The sequence below is a fragment of the Vipera berus genome (assembly GCF_964194415.1).
Source record: "Vipera berus genome assembly, chromosome: 2".
Classification (NCBI taxonomy): domain Eukaryota; kingdom Metazoa; phylum Chordata; class Lepidosauria; order Squamata; family Viperidae; genus Vipera; species Vipera berus.
The window spans coordinates 25,485,028-25,501,317 of record NC_138203.1 but is presented as its reverse complement, the minus strand read 5'-3'; the positions used below and the strand labels follow the sequence as shown (position 1 = coordinate 25,501,317).

The window sequence follows — 16,290 nt, the reverse complement described above, 5'->3', positions numbered from 1 at the left end:
GCGCCTTTAGGAAAATGCCATCTCTGGTTCTGGTCATTACTGCTACTGGTCATTATTTTGTGATTAATATTCCCATAACTAAGATAACTATTAGACACCTCAGAATACTTGGCAAGATGTTTTTCACAGTGACTGTCAAATGATTGTGGCATTGACTATTTCCTTATTCAGAAAAGACAACCATGACATTTGTAACTTATTACTGAAACCGTACCACTTTGAATTTAAAAATGGGCAACACTTTATACACACACACACACACACACATATATATCTATATATATACAGGCTGATAGAAAGGATGTCTGTAAAAAATATTAAGCACAATACTGAATATGAAGAAACAGCGCTCAAGTTGTCTTTACACTTATCTTAGCAAGGTGATCTATCTGCCTTCTGCGATGCCAGTACTACATCCATTACTATCCATTAGGTGATTGTATTTTCTACAAAAAATGTTTAACTTTTGACAGATCTTGCTGAAAGTGTGCCTTTTGGGTTTCAGCTTTATCTCCAGGCCAGAATGAAAGGTGACTGGGCAAGACTTTTGCGTCCTACGGTCCAGTTTGGACTTATTGCTGCATCCATTTATGTGGGCCTCTCCCGTGTTTCTGATTACAAACATCACTGGAGCGACGTGTTGACTGGACTTATCCAGGGAGCACTGGTAGCAACCCTTATCGTAAGTCTGCAACATTTTTTTGATCATTTCCATTTTCAAACAAGCTAATTTGATTTAACCCTTTTTGGGGTTCCCCCCCCAACTGAAATAAATCACAAAGGGGCTTTCATATATTTAAACTGCCAGTTCCATGTGTCATAGGTTAACTGCAATGGGAAAAAGATGACATGAAGTTTGCATTTGCATTTGCATTTGTCAATACTGGAGAACAAAGCAGCCTTTTACCAGATTTCACTATCCCACGTATCAATTTTTTTCTCCCTATTTGCTCTGTAAATCGTTGAGTGTCAGCCATCACTTCTAGAGAAAGCCTTCCAGTTTGAGTATACCCAGTGGCTGATGTGTACAGAAGGATAGTTAACAACAGTGTAAGTACTGTTCTATCTGCTGACACAATTATTGTGTCCCTACAGGTTGTATATGTCTCAGATTTCTTCAAAGAGAGAGGCCGTACATTTAAACAGAAGGAGGAAGAAGATTCACATACAACTCTACATGAGACACCTACCAATGGAAATCACTATGGCAGTAATCACCAGCCGTGATATGTTCAAGAGCTATTATCCTGCGAAATCTCCTATTTAAAAGGAAAATTTCACAAATATTTCTGGTCTATGTAAAAAAGAAATAAATGCCTTTTGAAGGGACTGCTGCTGCTATACCTCTTAAGTGCTCACTTTACATGTATATAGTTAACAACAATGTATTTAAAAACCTTAAATTTCTATTGGTTCAAGCTTATGCTTTATAACACAGTATCCTGACTATTTTTTTAATTAAAATAATATGTAATACTTATTACAAACAGCAATGAAATACATTCAAAATAAGAATCTGTCTTGCTTGGAAGAGGAAGCACTGGTAATTTTAGTGGCTCTTTTTTAGAGTAACTGCTGCAGAATGAAGACTGTTCAGACACCACACATTCTTCTTATAGATAAAGACTTGCAGCAAACACAATGTCTCTCTTGATTTTTGTAATTCCTGTTGAGAATTAAAAAAAAGAATATATCCAATGTTAATGACATAATTGTAGTCACATACTACTTACTTGCTCATGATAATAAGATCTAGTAAAAGGAAACTAAAGTCCAGTCCTGAATTTTCAAAATATCTTATTTTCTCCCAATTTCCACGTCAAGATATTGTACAACTATTTTGATTGCTATGGAAACATTAGCAGACTCCTAGATAACCTCTCCCCACCCCCTTTCAAACTCAGCAACAGCAGATTATAATAGGCATGTTCAGTTCAAATGGAATACTTTGGCTTACAGCCAAGCAATTTTAAACTGCTTGTAAATATATTCTACATTTTAAGGTGCACATATTTATATAATATTGTACATACAAACCTTCTGCAAATTTGTTTTCCAGTTCTGTATTTCCAATGGCCTTTGCTGCTTGGCACATCTGTCTAAGCAATTCTTCTAGCCTCCTCATACATCGAATTATGCTACCTGAATGAGGAAATATACATAGATAAAAATAGGTAGATAGATATTCGTGTTAATCATTTTCTGCAAAGTAATGGGGCCCTTTCTATGAAGTAAATAGAATAGGACTGTTGCCTCTATTGTGGGGTTTTTTTTGTGGAGCTGTTCATAAAATCAAGCTCATTCATTCAATTCTCTTTATCAGAAGCAGAGAAGGAGTGTAACAAAGTTTAAAAATGGCTCTGAAATCCACAGGAGTATTTCCTTTATGTATGATGGGCTTTGGCTAACCATCCCTGAAATTCATGCTTAATATGGGGGCTTTGTGGTCTTTGGGGCATTCCAAGTCAGCCCTCCCTCTCTCATTCTGTGCTTTGGGAAGGAAATATTTCATGTATTATATTTCAGCCTTAGCATATGTCACAAATTTATTGTGAATGCAGATAATTTAAAAAAGGGAACCCAGAATCTACCTATCTCTCTCCTGTATATTTTTATATTCTGCAATGACACCTGATGAAAGGTATGTCTTGTTTTAAACATTCTGGGAAACTTGTGGGCTGGAACTGTAAAAGTAGCCTAAGTGGGTATAGATTAAGGCAGGGGATAATTTTTTTTTTTGCTATTGATGAGAATTTGAAGAAATGAGGCCTGTAATGAACAATTTCATCAATTTGAAAGATTAAGTGTGATTGCTTGATTAAAAATCCAGCAACTCTTTTAAAAAGTCATATGGAGTCAGTTATCAAAAAGAAACAAATCTGAGCCACAAGAGCTTGGAACACTGACCTCTTCAGAACTTTGAGCAAACTTATTAGTTCAAGAAAGAAATAATTCCTGCTGACAAGGTTTGATATGAAAAAACTATAAAGAATATGTTGACATCTAGGAATCTTCCTTGTGGTCATATCATAGAGCAAGTATTACATCAAATCAGGCACCAAATGAATTCCTTTTGCCAAGATATTCAGTGAGCACGTGCTCACTGAACCTGCCGCTTGTATTTTCTCTCCAAACTGACAATGTGTCATTAAAACTTTAATTCAGTGTACTTTGCTGTGACAGAAAAATGCCTTTCAGTATTACTGCTCATGTTTGGAACCATTTTTGTTTGCTTATCTGATATCTGGAAATAAATATTTGCAATTTTAATGGGATTTGACAAAAAAAAAGTTAAGCTGCTATCCTCAGTGCCTTGTTTATGTTTTACATAACTTTCTACCTTAACAATGGAAATTGCTTTTGTGGGCAGCTTAACAGAATTTAATCATCCTACTCTGCCCAGTTGTTGAACTTCAACAAATCTAGCCCGTTGTGCAGTTCTGGTCTCCCATTTAAAAATAACAAATTTGCTTACTGGAAAAAATTTTATCGCATGGGGAACAAAAGAGGACACTTTTATATAGCATTTATAAATGCAACTGTTCACAAAACTGCCTGCCTGCTTCATTGCAATCAATAAAATGCATACCTAACAAAAGTAACTTCAGGCCTCTTTTATTTTTCTCCCCTGGGATCCTTGTCTCTCAATGAATGGCATAGTGGTGGGTGGGGGATGGACAGAATGGAAGATTTACTTATATCTAATCTCGCTTTTTCCTGATTTATAAAGAGGTTGTAGATGCTAACAATCTCATTATAAGAAACATAATTTTTTCCCTTGGAATAACGATTTAAACCGCTCACAATATCTTTCGAATTTACAGAAACTTAGGGGTCCCTTAATATTTTAAGGAAATAATCTCATTCTCAAAAATTAAGATGTTATAGCTACTCTCGTTTGTGAGCAAAGCAAAGACTCACTACAAAAACAACTGTCAACCTGGGAAAAGGGGTCACAAACAAGCACATGTACAAGAAAGGAAGAAAATCTTCTATTCCTGGGTTTGGTGCAGTCACATCAAATTTCAATCCACACTCAGAGAACTTCTTTCTTAATCACATTTACCAAATACATAGCATTTGTCCACCACTGTGTTAATACCCTGCAAAGCCCTTTGGATTGCCAGTTATTTTTGCAAAGAAACCCTTTGACATTTACTCTGGCTGCAACTTGGTTTCAAAGCAACTGTTGCCACAGCAAACAATGCATTCAATATTTGCAGTGATTGCTAATGCTAGGGAAGGGGGTGGGGGAAAGTAAAAAAATACAGTTTTTATACAATCAAGATTTTAAAAACTAAATGGCCAATAGGGCAGTTTGTTTATTTATTCATTCAATTTACATTCCCCTTTTCCAGTGAGCACTTAAACCAATTCACAATTTAAAAAAAGATTTAAAACCAAATATGTCTGCAGTACATACGCTTAAGTTCAGTGTAAAAACTTCAATTCTCCCTCTTCCCCTACCCGAAAACTATGGTTTGCTGGGTGTATTCAGGTACAAATGTGATAATACATAGGGTGGTCTCATGAAAATTTATAATGGAAATGAGAAAACAGAAACTAATTTGGTGTTTTTCAATGTTTGTGAAAGCCAATTTCTTCCTCGTAAAGGAACTGGAAAAAATAGGCAGAATAATTTATCATTTTTTAGGCCACAATGCCATGTTCTCTTATCCTTTGTTGGAAATTCTTCCTTTCTTATAATTATCAATGTGAAAAAGAATACAGCCACAACTACTTACAATGTAAGGCATTGGATTCTTTAACTTCATCAAAATAAGCACATACCTTCGAAGACATCTGTCATTTTACATATATGAGCAAATGTAGCACCATTGGCCCACGTGTATACCACATCCATCAGGTTTGGTCTGAACAAACTGAGATAGTTTTCCTCATCAACTTCCAATTTAGCTTCTGCTGAAACTTTGGCAATTCTTTTTGCACATTCCTTAAAAAGGGAAAAAATTTTTTTATTTAAATCAACAAAAGCCCATATATCAATCACTGTTTAGTTTCTATTGTTGGAGAGATAAAATTCATGTCTTACAGATTTCTTTTACGTTTTAAATAAAGTAATTATTTGAATATAACTACTTTGTTTAAATAGAGCTTCTGCTTCATAGTGGAAAATGTGTATGTTGGCTTCCTGGAATGCACAACACATTAAAGCAGAGCTCACATTAATAGGATAAAATTGGGATTCCCAAATGATACTCCATGAGGCATCAATCAGACTGTAGATACTATAGTTCCTGTTCCTGCCATGTTCCTTACTCCACTTACATTTTTAAAGCGAAATGCCAATTTCTAGCATTATCTTTATTTTCAAAAATGTTTCTGGACACTCTAGAAAATAAAAATGAATTCAAGGAACACATTGGAAGGCATAACATAGGGTATCCTTACCAATGAATGTAACTAAATATATCCACCCAGTCCATGTCAGCCATATTATGACAGCTCTCAACATTTCAAATGTAGAGCATTCCTGGGGTAAATTCCTGGGGTTATCCAATCATATTCAACATCAAAACAATTTTAAATTACGCTGATAGATTTACAATTAAGTGATATCAAAAGTTCATATTATTGAAATTGTAATATAATAAAATTGCAAAACAAAAAAAGCAGACAAATTATATAGGCTTCTAAAGTAAACAGATGCATTTTTCTCATTAGAAAAATACACTTACCAATTTACATTTAAGATTTCAATCTGAATTATGTAATACATTTTATTCTACACAAAAGCTTCCTGTGTTAGATCAACTTATGCGTGAAACAAACTGAAAAACATTTACCTGCATTTGACGAAGGGGACCTGCTAATTGTTCAGTTAGTTTGGGCATTTCACTCGACTGAAAAAAAAAAGAACACACCAACAACTTCAATATATTCTACATATTTAAAATTCGTGTAACTACCATACAAAATCTTAGCGGAATCAAAAACACTACACAGACTGATTATCACTTTTTAAAATATCTTTATAAAGCTTCTCTGCCAATGTTGAATGCAGAATACTGTATGAGCTTCCTGGATTTTTTCCCCAGTGAAATATTCCTAGTGTTTACTACATGTCATTTTGGAAGAAAAGGAAAGGCTGACATTACTATTGCAATCTCTGAAATATGCCCTTTATCTCTGAAATATGCTCTTTGTTGTTGTTAGTTGCGAAGTCGTGTCCAACCCATCGCGACCCCATGGACAATGCTCCTCCAGGCCTTCCTGTCCTCTACCATCTTCTGGAGTCCATTTAAGCTCACGCCTACTGCTTCAGTGACTCCATCCAGCCACCTCATTCTCTGTTGTCTCCTTCTTCTCTTGCCCTTAATCTTTCCCAGCAGTAGGCTCTTCTCCAGTGAGTCCTTCCTTCTCATTAGGTGGCCAAAGTATTTGAGTTTCCACTTCAGGATCTGGTCTTCTAAAGAGCAGTCAGGGTTGATCTCTTCTAGGACTGACTGGTTTGATTGCATTGCAGTCCAAAGGACTCGTAGGAGTCTTCTCCAGCACCATAGTTCAAAGGCCTCAATTCTTTGGCGCTCAGCCTTTCTTATGGTCCAGATTTCACAGCCATACATTGCAACTGGGAAAACCATAGCCCTGACTATACGGACTTTTGTTGACAGGATGATGTCTCTGCTTTTTAGTGTGCTGTCTAGATTTGCCATGGCTTTCCTCCCCAGGAGCAAGCATCTTTTAATTTCTTGGCTGCAGTCTCCATCTGCAGTGATCATGGAGCCCAGGAAAATAAAATCTGTCACTACCTCCATTTCTTCCCCATTTATTTGCCAGGAATTGAGAGGGCCGGATGCCATGATCTTGGTTTTCTTAATGTTAAGTTTCAACCCAACTTTTGCACTCTCCTTCTTCAGCCGCAACAAGAGGCTTTTTAGTTCCTCTTCACTTTCTGCCATTAGAGTGGTATCATCTGCATATCTTAGGTTGTTGCTATTTCTCCCGGCAATCTTAATTCCAACTTTTGATTCATCTAGCCCTGCTTTTCTCATGATGAATATGCTCTTTAACCAAAATTAATTCTGTTCTCCTGACTTTTCTTGCAGAACTCTTCCCATATATATTAAGTCAGGCATGTCAAACTGCCGGCCCGCGGGCTGGATGCATCATGACAAAACTGCGCCCTCCCCACTGCCGGCAATGGGGGAAAAGTCACATGACATTACGAGTTTGACATGCCTGTATTAAGTGGTCAGATCTACAAAGGAATGGCCAGGGTTGTTTGGAAAGCTGAAGAGACTCTCACCAGCCTTTTTTCTCCTGTCATTCCCAATTCCCATCACTATATTTACTTAAGAAAGCTCTAATTTACTCCATGCATCTGATGAAGTGAGCTTGAGCCATGAAAATGCCTGTGTTCATTTCTTTGGCATTATAGTGTATACAAGTTCAGTTGTAGACTCTGGGTGGCTCATTGAAAAAAAACACATCATAAAAATACCATGAAACCAAAATAATAAAAATACATAATAAATCCACATAAGCATAATAAGAAAACATAATTATAATGACATCACTCTCACGAGTATTATACAGGATGACAAGTACCATTTCAGTTTCATCTGCAGGATTGAAGTATGACTGAAGTTTATGTAGATATAGCTTTTTCTTTCAAAGTCTTCAGTAGCTGAATCCCTGTCCCCCATCTTTTTAGTAACCTACTCTAAAAGAAGGATGGAGATCAACTGGAAGTTGCCTAGAACATCTGAATCAAGGGTGCACAGCTGCCTCCTTCAAAATGGCTGGTACTACCTGCCTCTTGAAGCAGCATTAATCATTCAGTATATTATTTTTTTCTCTGGCATCTTAAAAAATGACCCATGGCTTTTATACTATATGATTTATTATGATTTATCACTTATAGCTTTTATGTACACTGAGAGCTTATGCACCGAAGACAAATTCCTTGTGTGTCCAATCATACTTGGCCAATAAAGAATTCTATTCTATTCTATTCTATTCTATTCTATTCTATTCTATTCTATTCTATTCTATTCTATTCTATTCTATTCTATTCTATTCTATTCTATTCTATTCTAATCTAATTCTAGTTATAATTCTATTATTTTACAGAGGACTCTAATTCATTTCTTTGAACCCACAGGTTCAAAAGAATCCCACACAACATCAATAGCTAACTACTGCCATCATATGTATTATATTGGGCATAATTATTTAATGTTTTTAACTTTTGTATATCGTATTTTAATATTTATTGCCCTGTACACCGCCCTGAGTCCTTCGGGAGAAGGGCGGTATAAAAATTTAATAAATAAATAAATATGTGTTCAGCTCCGATTGAATTCTCAGTGAATTATGTAAACATGTCTGTGCAGTCCTGAAGCAATTCTTCCTGTCATTCCCCAAAGGGGACAGGTTTGCTGAATAACCAACTGCAGGAACAACAAGAGCAGAGAAGAAAGCCCACTTATCATCCCATTGTTACTTCGTGGAAGCTCACACTCATTTCATCCTCGTTTTCTCTATCAATATTATAAACATCTTTTCATGTCCCCAAATTCCTCTGTTTATCATGATATAATAAACCTCGTTGGTCTTAGAAGTGTCATAAATCCCTTCATTTTTAACATGTTTTGTTGTAACACAAACAAAGCATGGATACTTCTGTGGAAAAAAATAACTTACATTTTCTTGAAATACAAAGCAGCTTAATAAAGCAGTTGCTTGTTCTGCAGATAAATCGTTGAAAAGCCCATTGAACATCATTTCTGTCAGCAAAAGCTCATCTGCACTAGAAGAGATTCAATTAATGGCAGTATTAGTAATTTTTATGTTTAAAATCAATATTTAAAAAATCACTCTGCCCTTCTCCCAAAACAGGTAGAGAAAAAAGACATTTAAGAGTTCAGATGTTATATGTTAGATGTGAGAGCTCTAAGAAATTAATCCAGGAGAAAAGGGTTAATGATACAATGTTTTTTAAACTAAAAGTGAACGTGTTTTGTTGGAGATTTAGTTAAAATATCCATCTGTGTTTTGACTAAACAAAATAATCCTGGCTTAGGTAAGGGAGATAAGCTAGTTTTAGTGTAATAATAGCTGAGTAAGCTTTGGGGAAACTGCTGACTCCAAAGCTTACTATTGCTGAAGCATTACGGTACATGTTGACCTAACTTTTTCCAGCAATAGCTTCTACTAATGGAAACAGGTGGGGCCAATTTTCAGTAATTCAACAATTTTTGTAAGCTGCCCATAGTCACTCAGTCATAGGAATCTAACAAATTCACACTTCCTCCTCAGAATAATTGAAAGATTGCTCATCCTTGTCCTGTTTTACCCCAATCTTATATTAACTTGTATTTACTAATGCCCAGAATATCCCACAGTTCAAAATATTTTATATTAGGGAATGATTTGTATTTATAGTTGCTGCATAAATTAAGATGGGAATTTAACAGTGGTACCTCCATGACCTGGTTTAGGATAGGGGTAAAAAAATAATTTTAGAATGAGTTTAGGAATTCTGATGTACAGAGCATACTCAGAGAATCTGCTCTTTCATATCAGAAAACATTTCTGAAAATTGTTTCAAATGCAGCTTGTTAATTGGCAGAGGACAGAGGATATGCAGTCTGCTTGAGTAATACAGTCATGCTCAAAATTGTTGGCACCCCAGAAATTTTTACAGAAAATCAAGTATTTCTCACAGAAAAGTATTGCATGAACACATGTTTTGCTATACACATATTTATTCCCTTTGTATGTATTGGAACACAACAAAAAAAGGGAGGAAAAAAAGCAAATTGGACATAATGTCAAACAAAACTCCAAAAATGGGCCGGACAAAATTATTGGCACCCTTAACTTAATATTTGGTTGCACACCCTTTGGAAAAAATAACTGAAATCAGTCGCTTCCTATAACCATCAATAAGCTTCTTACACCTCTCACCCGGAATTTTGGACCACTCTTCCTTTGCAAACTGCTCCAGGTCTCTCTTATTGGAAGGGCGCCTTTTCCCAACAGCAATTTTAAGATCTCTCCACAGGTGTTCAATGGGATTCAGATCTGGACTCATTGCTGGCCACTTCAGAACTCTCCAGCGCTTTCTTGCCATCCATTTCTGGGTGCTTTTTGACGTATGTTTGGGGTCATTGTCCTGCTGGAAGACCCAAGATCTCGGACGCAAACCCAGCTTTCTGACACTGAGCTCTACAGTGCGACCCAAAATCCTTTGGTAATCCTCAGATTTCATGATCCCTTGCACACATTCAAGGCACCCAGTGCCAGAGGCAGCAAAACAACCCCAAAACATCATTGAACCTCCACCACATTTCACTGTAGGTACTGTGTTCTTTTCTTTGTAGGCCTCATTTCATTTTCGGTAAACAGTAGAATGATGTGCTTTACCAAAAAGCTCTATCTTGGTCTCATCTGTCCAAAAGACGTTTTCCCAGAAGGATTTTGGCTTACTCAAGTACATTTTAGCAAACTCTAATCTTGCTTTTTTATGTCTCTGTGTCAGCAGTGGGGTCCTCCTGGGTCTCCTGCTATAGCGTTTCATTTCATTTAAATGTCGATGGATAGTTTGCGCTGACACTGATGCTCCCTGAGCCTGCAGGACAGCTTGCATTCCTTTGGAACTTGTTTGGGGCTGCTTATCCACCATCCGGACTATCCTGCATTGCAACCTTTCATCAATTTTTCTCTTCCGTCCACGACCAGGGAGATTCGCTACAGTGCCATGGGTTGCAAACTTCTTGATAATGTTGCGCACTGTGGACAAAGGCAAATCTAGATCTCTGGAGATGGACTTGTAACCTTGAGATTGTTGATATTTGTCCACAATTTTGGTTCTCAAGTCCTCAGACAGTTCTCCTCCTCTTTCTGTTGTCCATGCTTAGTGTGGCACACACAGACACACAATGCAAAGACTAAGTGAACTTCTCTCCTTTTTATCTGCTTTCAGGTGTGATTTTTATATTGCCCACACCTGTTATTTGCCCCAGGTGAGTTTAAAGGAGCATCACATGCTTGAAACAATTTTGTTTACCCATAATTTTGAAAGGGTGCCAATAATTTTGTTTGGCCCATTTTTGGAGTTTTGTTTGACATTATGTCCAATTTGCTTGTTTTCCTCCCTTTTTTGTTGTGTTCCAATACACACAAAGGGAATAAACCTGTGTATAGCAAAACGTGTTCCTGCAATACTTTTCTGTGAGAAATACTTGACTTTCTGGAAAAATTTCTGGGGTGCCAACAATTTCGAGCATGACTGTATAAGTTAAAGCCCTATTGGCCTCACAGAACCCACTGTGCTGTTCTTTAGAACTCCACTATTATTTAACAAACCAAATATCTTTATGAATAGGAGGTTCTTCTAAATAGTACAGTATCATAGAACACCAGCACAAAGGAAAAACAGACAAATACTTTCAGAACAACACAACTGTCCATTTGTTGATTCTTTTCTCATCATCTTACCTGCTGATTTCACAGGCAACTCGTCCTTTCATCTCTATGACATCTGAAGAGGTTGCAAAACCCAATCTTCTGAGAACACGTTTACGACACTTGAGCTCATCCATTTGTAAAACAGTCCTTGCTTTTTTCAATTCCCGTTTAGCTGCTTTTATGTCTACGGCAATCTAAGTTAACACAGACATTTTAACAGAAATAAGAAATGAAGACAATTTTATAATCCCATTGTCATCTCCAAGATCACGACAGGCCACATTAACACTTGCAAAGCCAGGACAATCCCTTTTTATAAATGAGAAAGCAGAAGTCAAATGTTTCTTTGAATTATATGGCCAAAAGGGATTTGAATAAACATATCTAATTAGCACACTTTGTCATTGCTTGAAAGATTGTCAGAAAATAAACAGATCTGTTACAGTCATGAGATATCATGCCAAAATAGCTCGACAGACTTGCCAACTCACAAAACAGACATCAAAAGCGTCATTTCATTTTTACTCAGTCTGTTGTGACTGAGAGGCAAAATCCTTATTAAGAGCCAAAAGTTTCCAATATTCCTCCCTCAGGAAAATTGGCCATGATGGCTATAGATGATCACAACTACTAGAGAGCATATAAGTTAATGAACATCACAAGATACAGGAGAGTAACAATTTAAAGGTATTAAGAAAGTATTAGCTTTTTCAATAAAAATCTCAAATCACTTTCTAATTGGCTACTATATTTGTAAAAAAAATACTGAAATTTTAATTATGAAAATACTTCTCAGTAGGAATTACTCTTATAAGATTTTTTTTAAAGAGGTGGGAGCCATCTTCTATCAGGTCAGAATATTTCCCTATGTTGTCCATTTTTGTTGTTTTGTTTTTTTGTGCCTTCAAGTCACTGAGTCCTTGCATTTTTCTTGGTAAGGCTTTTTAGAAATGGTTGCCATTGCCTGCTTCCTAAGGCAGAGAGAAAGTGACTGGCCCAAGATCATCCAGCTGACTTTGTGCCTAAGGCAGGACTAGAACTCATAGTCTCCTGGTTTCTAGACTGTTGCCATAACAACTGCAAAACTGGCTGTGTGGCCCAGAATTCACTTCTTTTTCTAGGATCATTTTACTGGTTAGAAGATACCGTAAACTGAACCTGGATCTTCTACATTAAAGAAGGCAAACTTTATTCAGTGACCTACAACCCTCCACAAGTGAACCTGCCTAAAGTTTGTTCCTTACCTGTGTTTTTCTTTCACAAAGTTTGTATACAGTTTCCAAATTAGAATCATTGTGAAGTGGATGAGAATACATCCTATGTTCAAATGCTTCTATTTTTTGGATTACTTTTTTCAGACCTGGATCTTTAATGCCCATGTCATCGATAGGATCCAGCAAAGGAACTCCATCAGGAAACCGTCTCTGCACTTCCTTTAAGAAAATGTTTTAAAACCCTTAAAATATTTCTTAACTGCAGCATTGATAGAGCTGACACTTCAGATATTTGAGAACATGTAACATAGTGGCAAAGAGATTAAACTGAAAAAGAAGCCTTCAGACCAAATATTTATTTGATTTTTAAACTATTTCAATCATGAAACTCCTCTTGGGAGTTTTACAAGAAGAAAATATCCATAACAATTCGAAGATAAGACAAATGTGTCAACTGTCGTAAAAGTGAGAAGATAAACATTTCTTTGGCACTACTCTTTGCAATCAAAAAGGCTCTCCAGAAAAGCTCTATTTTAACCTGCATATGAAAGCCAAAAGGATCACAGCAAACCTGATCTTTACTAGTAAATTATTCCACCAAAAGGAGGCTATTGCGCAGGCCCTTCTTGTTATAGCTTCAACTTCTCTAATTTCCTGGTAGTGGAAGACTCCTAATGAGGTTTTCCCAAATTGTTCCTCAAGATGGACTCTAGTTGATGGAGGTGCCCGTGCAGATATTTTGGTACCAAACAAAGCCATATAGTTTTATAAATCACACCTGGATATTGAACCTAGATATTACTGCAGTCAATGTGCTCAGAGCACTACAAGGTCTGGATGGCATTAAGTACTAAGGATATGAACTGCTGCACTTTGCACCATCTGCAACTTTTGAAACTTTAAGGCAACCCCAAACAGAACACACTGCAGTAGCCAATCAGGCGGTGAGAACAGCATGTTATTTGGGCTAGGCACTTTCCAAATATTTACTAAATGGTTTTCCAATAATTTTACTTTTTAAACTGTAACAAGAGATTATGGCGATGCTCTTTCATCAACCATAGTACAGTTCTTTTCATTACCAATTGATTAAAGATATTGGAGCTTGGAGAATTCAAATCCTCTCAACTGTTAATTTTTATTACTCTTTTGTTCTGTGTATATATATATATATCATATATATCATACAGACTATTACACACACACACAGAGAGAGACTTTACCTGTATTGATTTCAATACACTCTGTCTGTTATCAAGAGGCCTTAGGTCTTTGGGTATATAGAGTCGAACACTGCTGATGGATGACAGAAGATGAACCAGGACAGGAACAACCTAATCAAACAGACAAGTGATCAGCAAACTAAAATGTACTTCATTAATCTTCAAACTATTAAACAGATTATATTTTATGCAGCATATTTTGACTACAGTACTATACTTTCATTCTGTTATACAATATAATACACTGGAGAATATGGAATATTTCTGTAATAAATCAGTTCCAATTTTATTTGCGCCCCACACCCGCTTACCTCAGGACCGCCGCAGGCAGGCCTCCCATACCTCGACACTTGTCGCCCTGCTGCCCGACCTCTGTGGCCACTCGCAGGATGTCACATGGCCCGTCGTGCTGGTGACGCTGCTCGGGGCAAGCCACATGGCGTGTTGCGAGCTGAGCGGCGGCACCAGTGCATCTTGCTGTGTGGTGTCCTGCTGCAAGTGGCGGCAGGACACCACACAATGCGCCACATGGCGTCCTGCTGCGAGTGGCCACAGAAGAAGTCTCTCTCTCCCCCCCTCAGTTAAAACTGATGTCATCCAGCAAGAAGAGACCTTGTGTCCTTCGTTTTTGGCAGCAATTTGTACACAGAGAGAAAATATGTGTTTTCACCAAGTGCCTTTGACATACAATTTTCTTTCTCTATTTTCAATAAAAGGAAAAGCAATCACCTGCATCTCCCCTTTTTCATCAGGCTTCGCAGGCTTTGCAGCTTCAGTTGCAGAATTTTTCAGGCTCTCTTTACTACAGTATAGGAGGACTTCAGCAATATAGAGTGGATCCAGTTCACCAGAATTAACCTGTGGGATTAGTAAAAGATCAGAAAAGGCTTGGAGTTACTTTTCAATAGTAAAATTATTAGGTTTCCTGTACCACAGTGGTTGTTTAGGGGGAAAAAGGATAAAAAGTAACATATCCTACATAAACAATATAAACATACCATAGTTCCCTTTACAATGAAATCATTTGGGCACAATCACAAATGTTTATGAAAATTTTTATCAGTTTTAAGCATTGGGTAGGATCTTGTAATTAAGAAATATATATGTTGCCTTACACTCTAAAATCTAAGAGTAAGAACTCTTGGCTTCTTAAAAAATCATTTCTACAATTCATAGTTAATCCAACTATACAACATGTGATATTTCTCCTTTCATCATTCTTCTAGCAAAAGGGAGGATTCTATCCAAAGTGGGAAGTTATAGCCAAAGTTACAGCCAGAATTTGATGAAAGACATGCTATTTCAAATTAATAATAATGTCACTATTAAATTCAATGTGTTTGCAATTGGGACAATTGCCAAACAGTTTATTAAATTTCTAAGAACCAGCAAGTCAGGAGCAAAACATACCCTTAATTTTAAAGAACATGATGCCCTAGAACACATTCCTAGCCTAGGAATTGTTTCCATATTACAACTGAACTATGCTTATTTTTTCTCTTTGTTATTCCAGGTTTCCACATTTCTATAACTGAATTTTGTCCTAAAATAACTTCTTGTTGCTACTGTTAGCTGCAAGTCAGCCAGAAATTTTTGTTGACCCACTGCAATCTCCTCCAGAGACTTTTACCAACAGATTCCAATCAACTTTCTACTTGTTGCTAAACAGAAAAGCTATCGCTGGGTCAACAAGCAGATTCAAGAAAACTTTTAGAACCAGGAAATATTTTTTTTCAGAAAATACTTAGATAAGGAACAGAAATGTTCATGAAATACGCAATAATGCAATCAAGACAATAAGGTACAAAAAGGGAAAAGTATATGTTTCTAATTATAAAAGGAAGAAATTATTAAATATATTAAACATGAACAATTAGAAAGTATTCAAGCTACAAAGTTCTAGCTCTCATTAACAAATTAGAAATTAATAATATCTCTAAACATCAGATACCTGATTGGTCAAGATGGGAAACAGGATGGTCAACTAGATATGATTTTGGCCTGATCCAGGAGATATCTTATGTTCTTATATCTTCATAAATAATTGGGGAATTTGTCATAAAACAGTAATTGTCTTATTGACATCTACTATACATGTCAAACTCTTGACGTCACGCAACGTATCAGAGCTTTTTCTCCGTTGCCGGCAATGGGGTGGGCGTGGTTTTGGGATGACGCATCCGACCCATGGGCCGACAGTTTGACACCCCTGTACTATACCATTAACACATAATTCTTGCCAGTTGGATAAAAAGCATAAGAGCCTTAATTGAACAAAGTGTTTTTAAGATAAAATTCTTCTGTTTGTAGGGAACCACTAACTGTTAAGGTAATTACTTTGTGATAGTATATATTTTGGTAATAGCCAAATCAGAATGATAGGACTGAAATTTATCTCCAAATACCATGTTTTA

At 36.6% G+C, this 16,290-nt stretch overlaps 2 protein-coding genes across 8 annotated transcripts in view; one reads left to right on the top strand and one right to left on the bottom strand.

Moving 5' to 3' along the window:
* The window catches only part of PLPP1 (phospholipid phosphatase 1), an 80,208-nt gene extending 77,216 nt beyond the window's left edge, over positions 1-2,992 (top strand). For all 3 annotated transcript variants that reach the window (XM_081317113.1, XM_081317114.1, XM_081317115.1), the window contains exons 5-6: positions 506-682; positions 1,096-2,992. In XM_081317113.1, coding sequence (XP_081173239.1) covers positions 506-682; positions 1,096-1,227 — 309 coding nt within the window. In that variant the 3' untranslated portion in view covers positions 1,228-2,992. The remainder of the gene's footprint in view (positions 1-505; positions 683-1,095) is intronic.
* MTREX (Mtr4 exosome RNA helicase) overlaps positions 1,443-16,290 on the bottom strand; it is a gene marked incomplete at its 3' end in the record, with an annotated part of 51,914 nt that continues 37,066 nt past the window's right edge. For 2 of the 5 annotated variants that reach the window (XM_081317109.1, XM_081317112.1), the window contains 8 exons: positions 14,606-14,734; positions 13,877-13,987; positions 12,684-12,872; positions 11,470-11,633; positions 8,671-8,776; positions 5,808-5,864; positions 4,792-4,954; positions 1,970-2,142 (listed from right to left, as the gene is read on the bottom strand). In XM_081317109.1, coding sequence (XP_081173235.1) covers positions 1,970-2,142; positions 4,792-4,954; positions 5,808-5,864; positions 8,671-8,776; positions 11,470-11,633; positions 12,684-12,872; positions 13,877-13,987; positions 14,606-14,734 — 1,092 coding nt within the window. Of the gene's footprint in view, positions 1,667-1,969; positions 2,143-4,791; positions 4,955-5,807; positions 5,865-8,193; positions 8,418-8,670; positions 8,777-11,469; positions 11,634-12,683; positions 12,873-13,876; positions 13,988-14,605; positions 14,735-16,290 lie in introns of those variants that run through there. The other 3 variants (XM_081317110.1, XR_014025042.1, XM_081317111.1) reach the window with 3 other exon arrangements.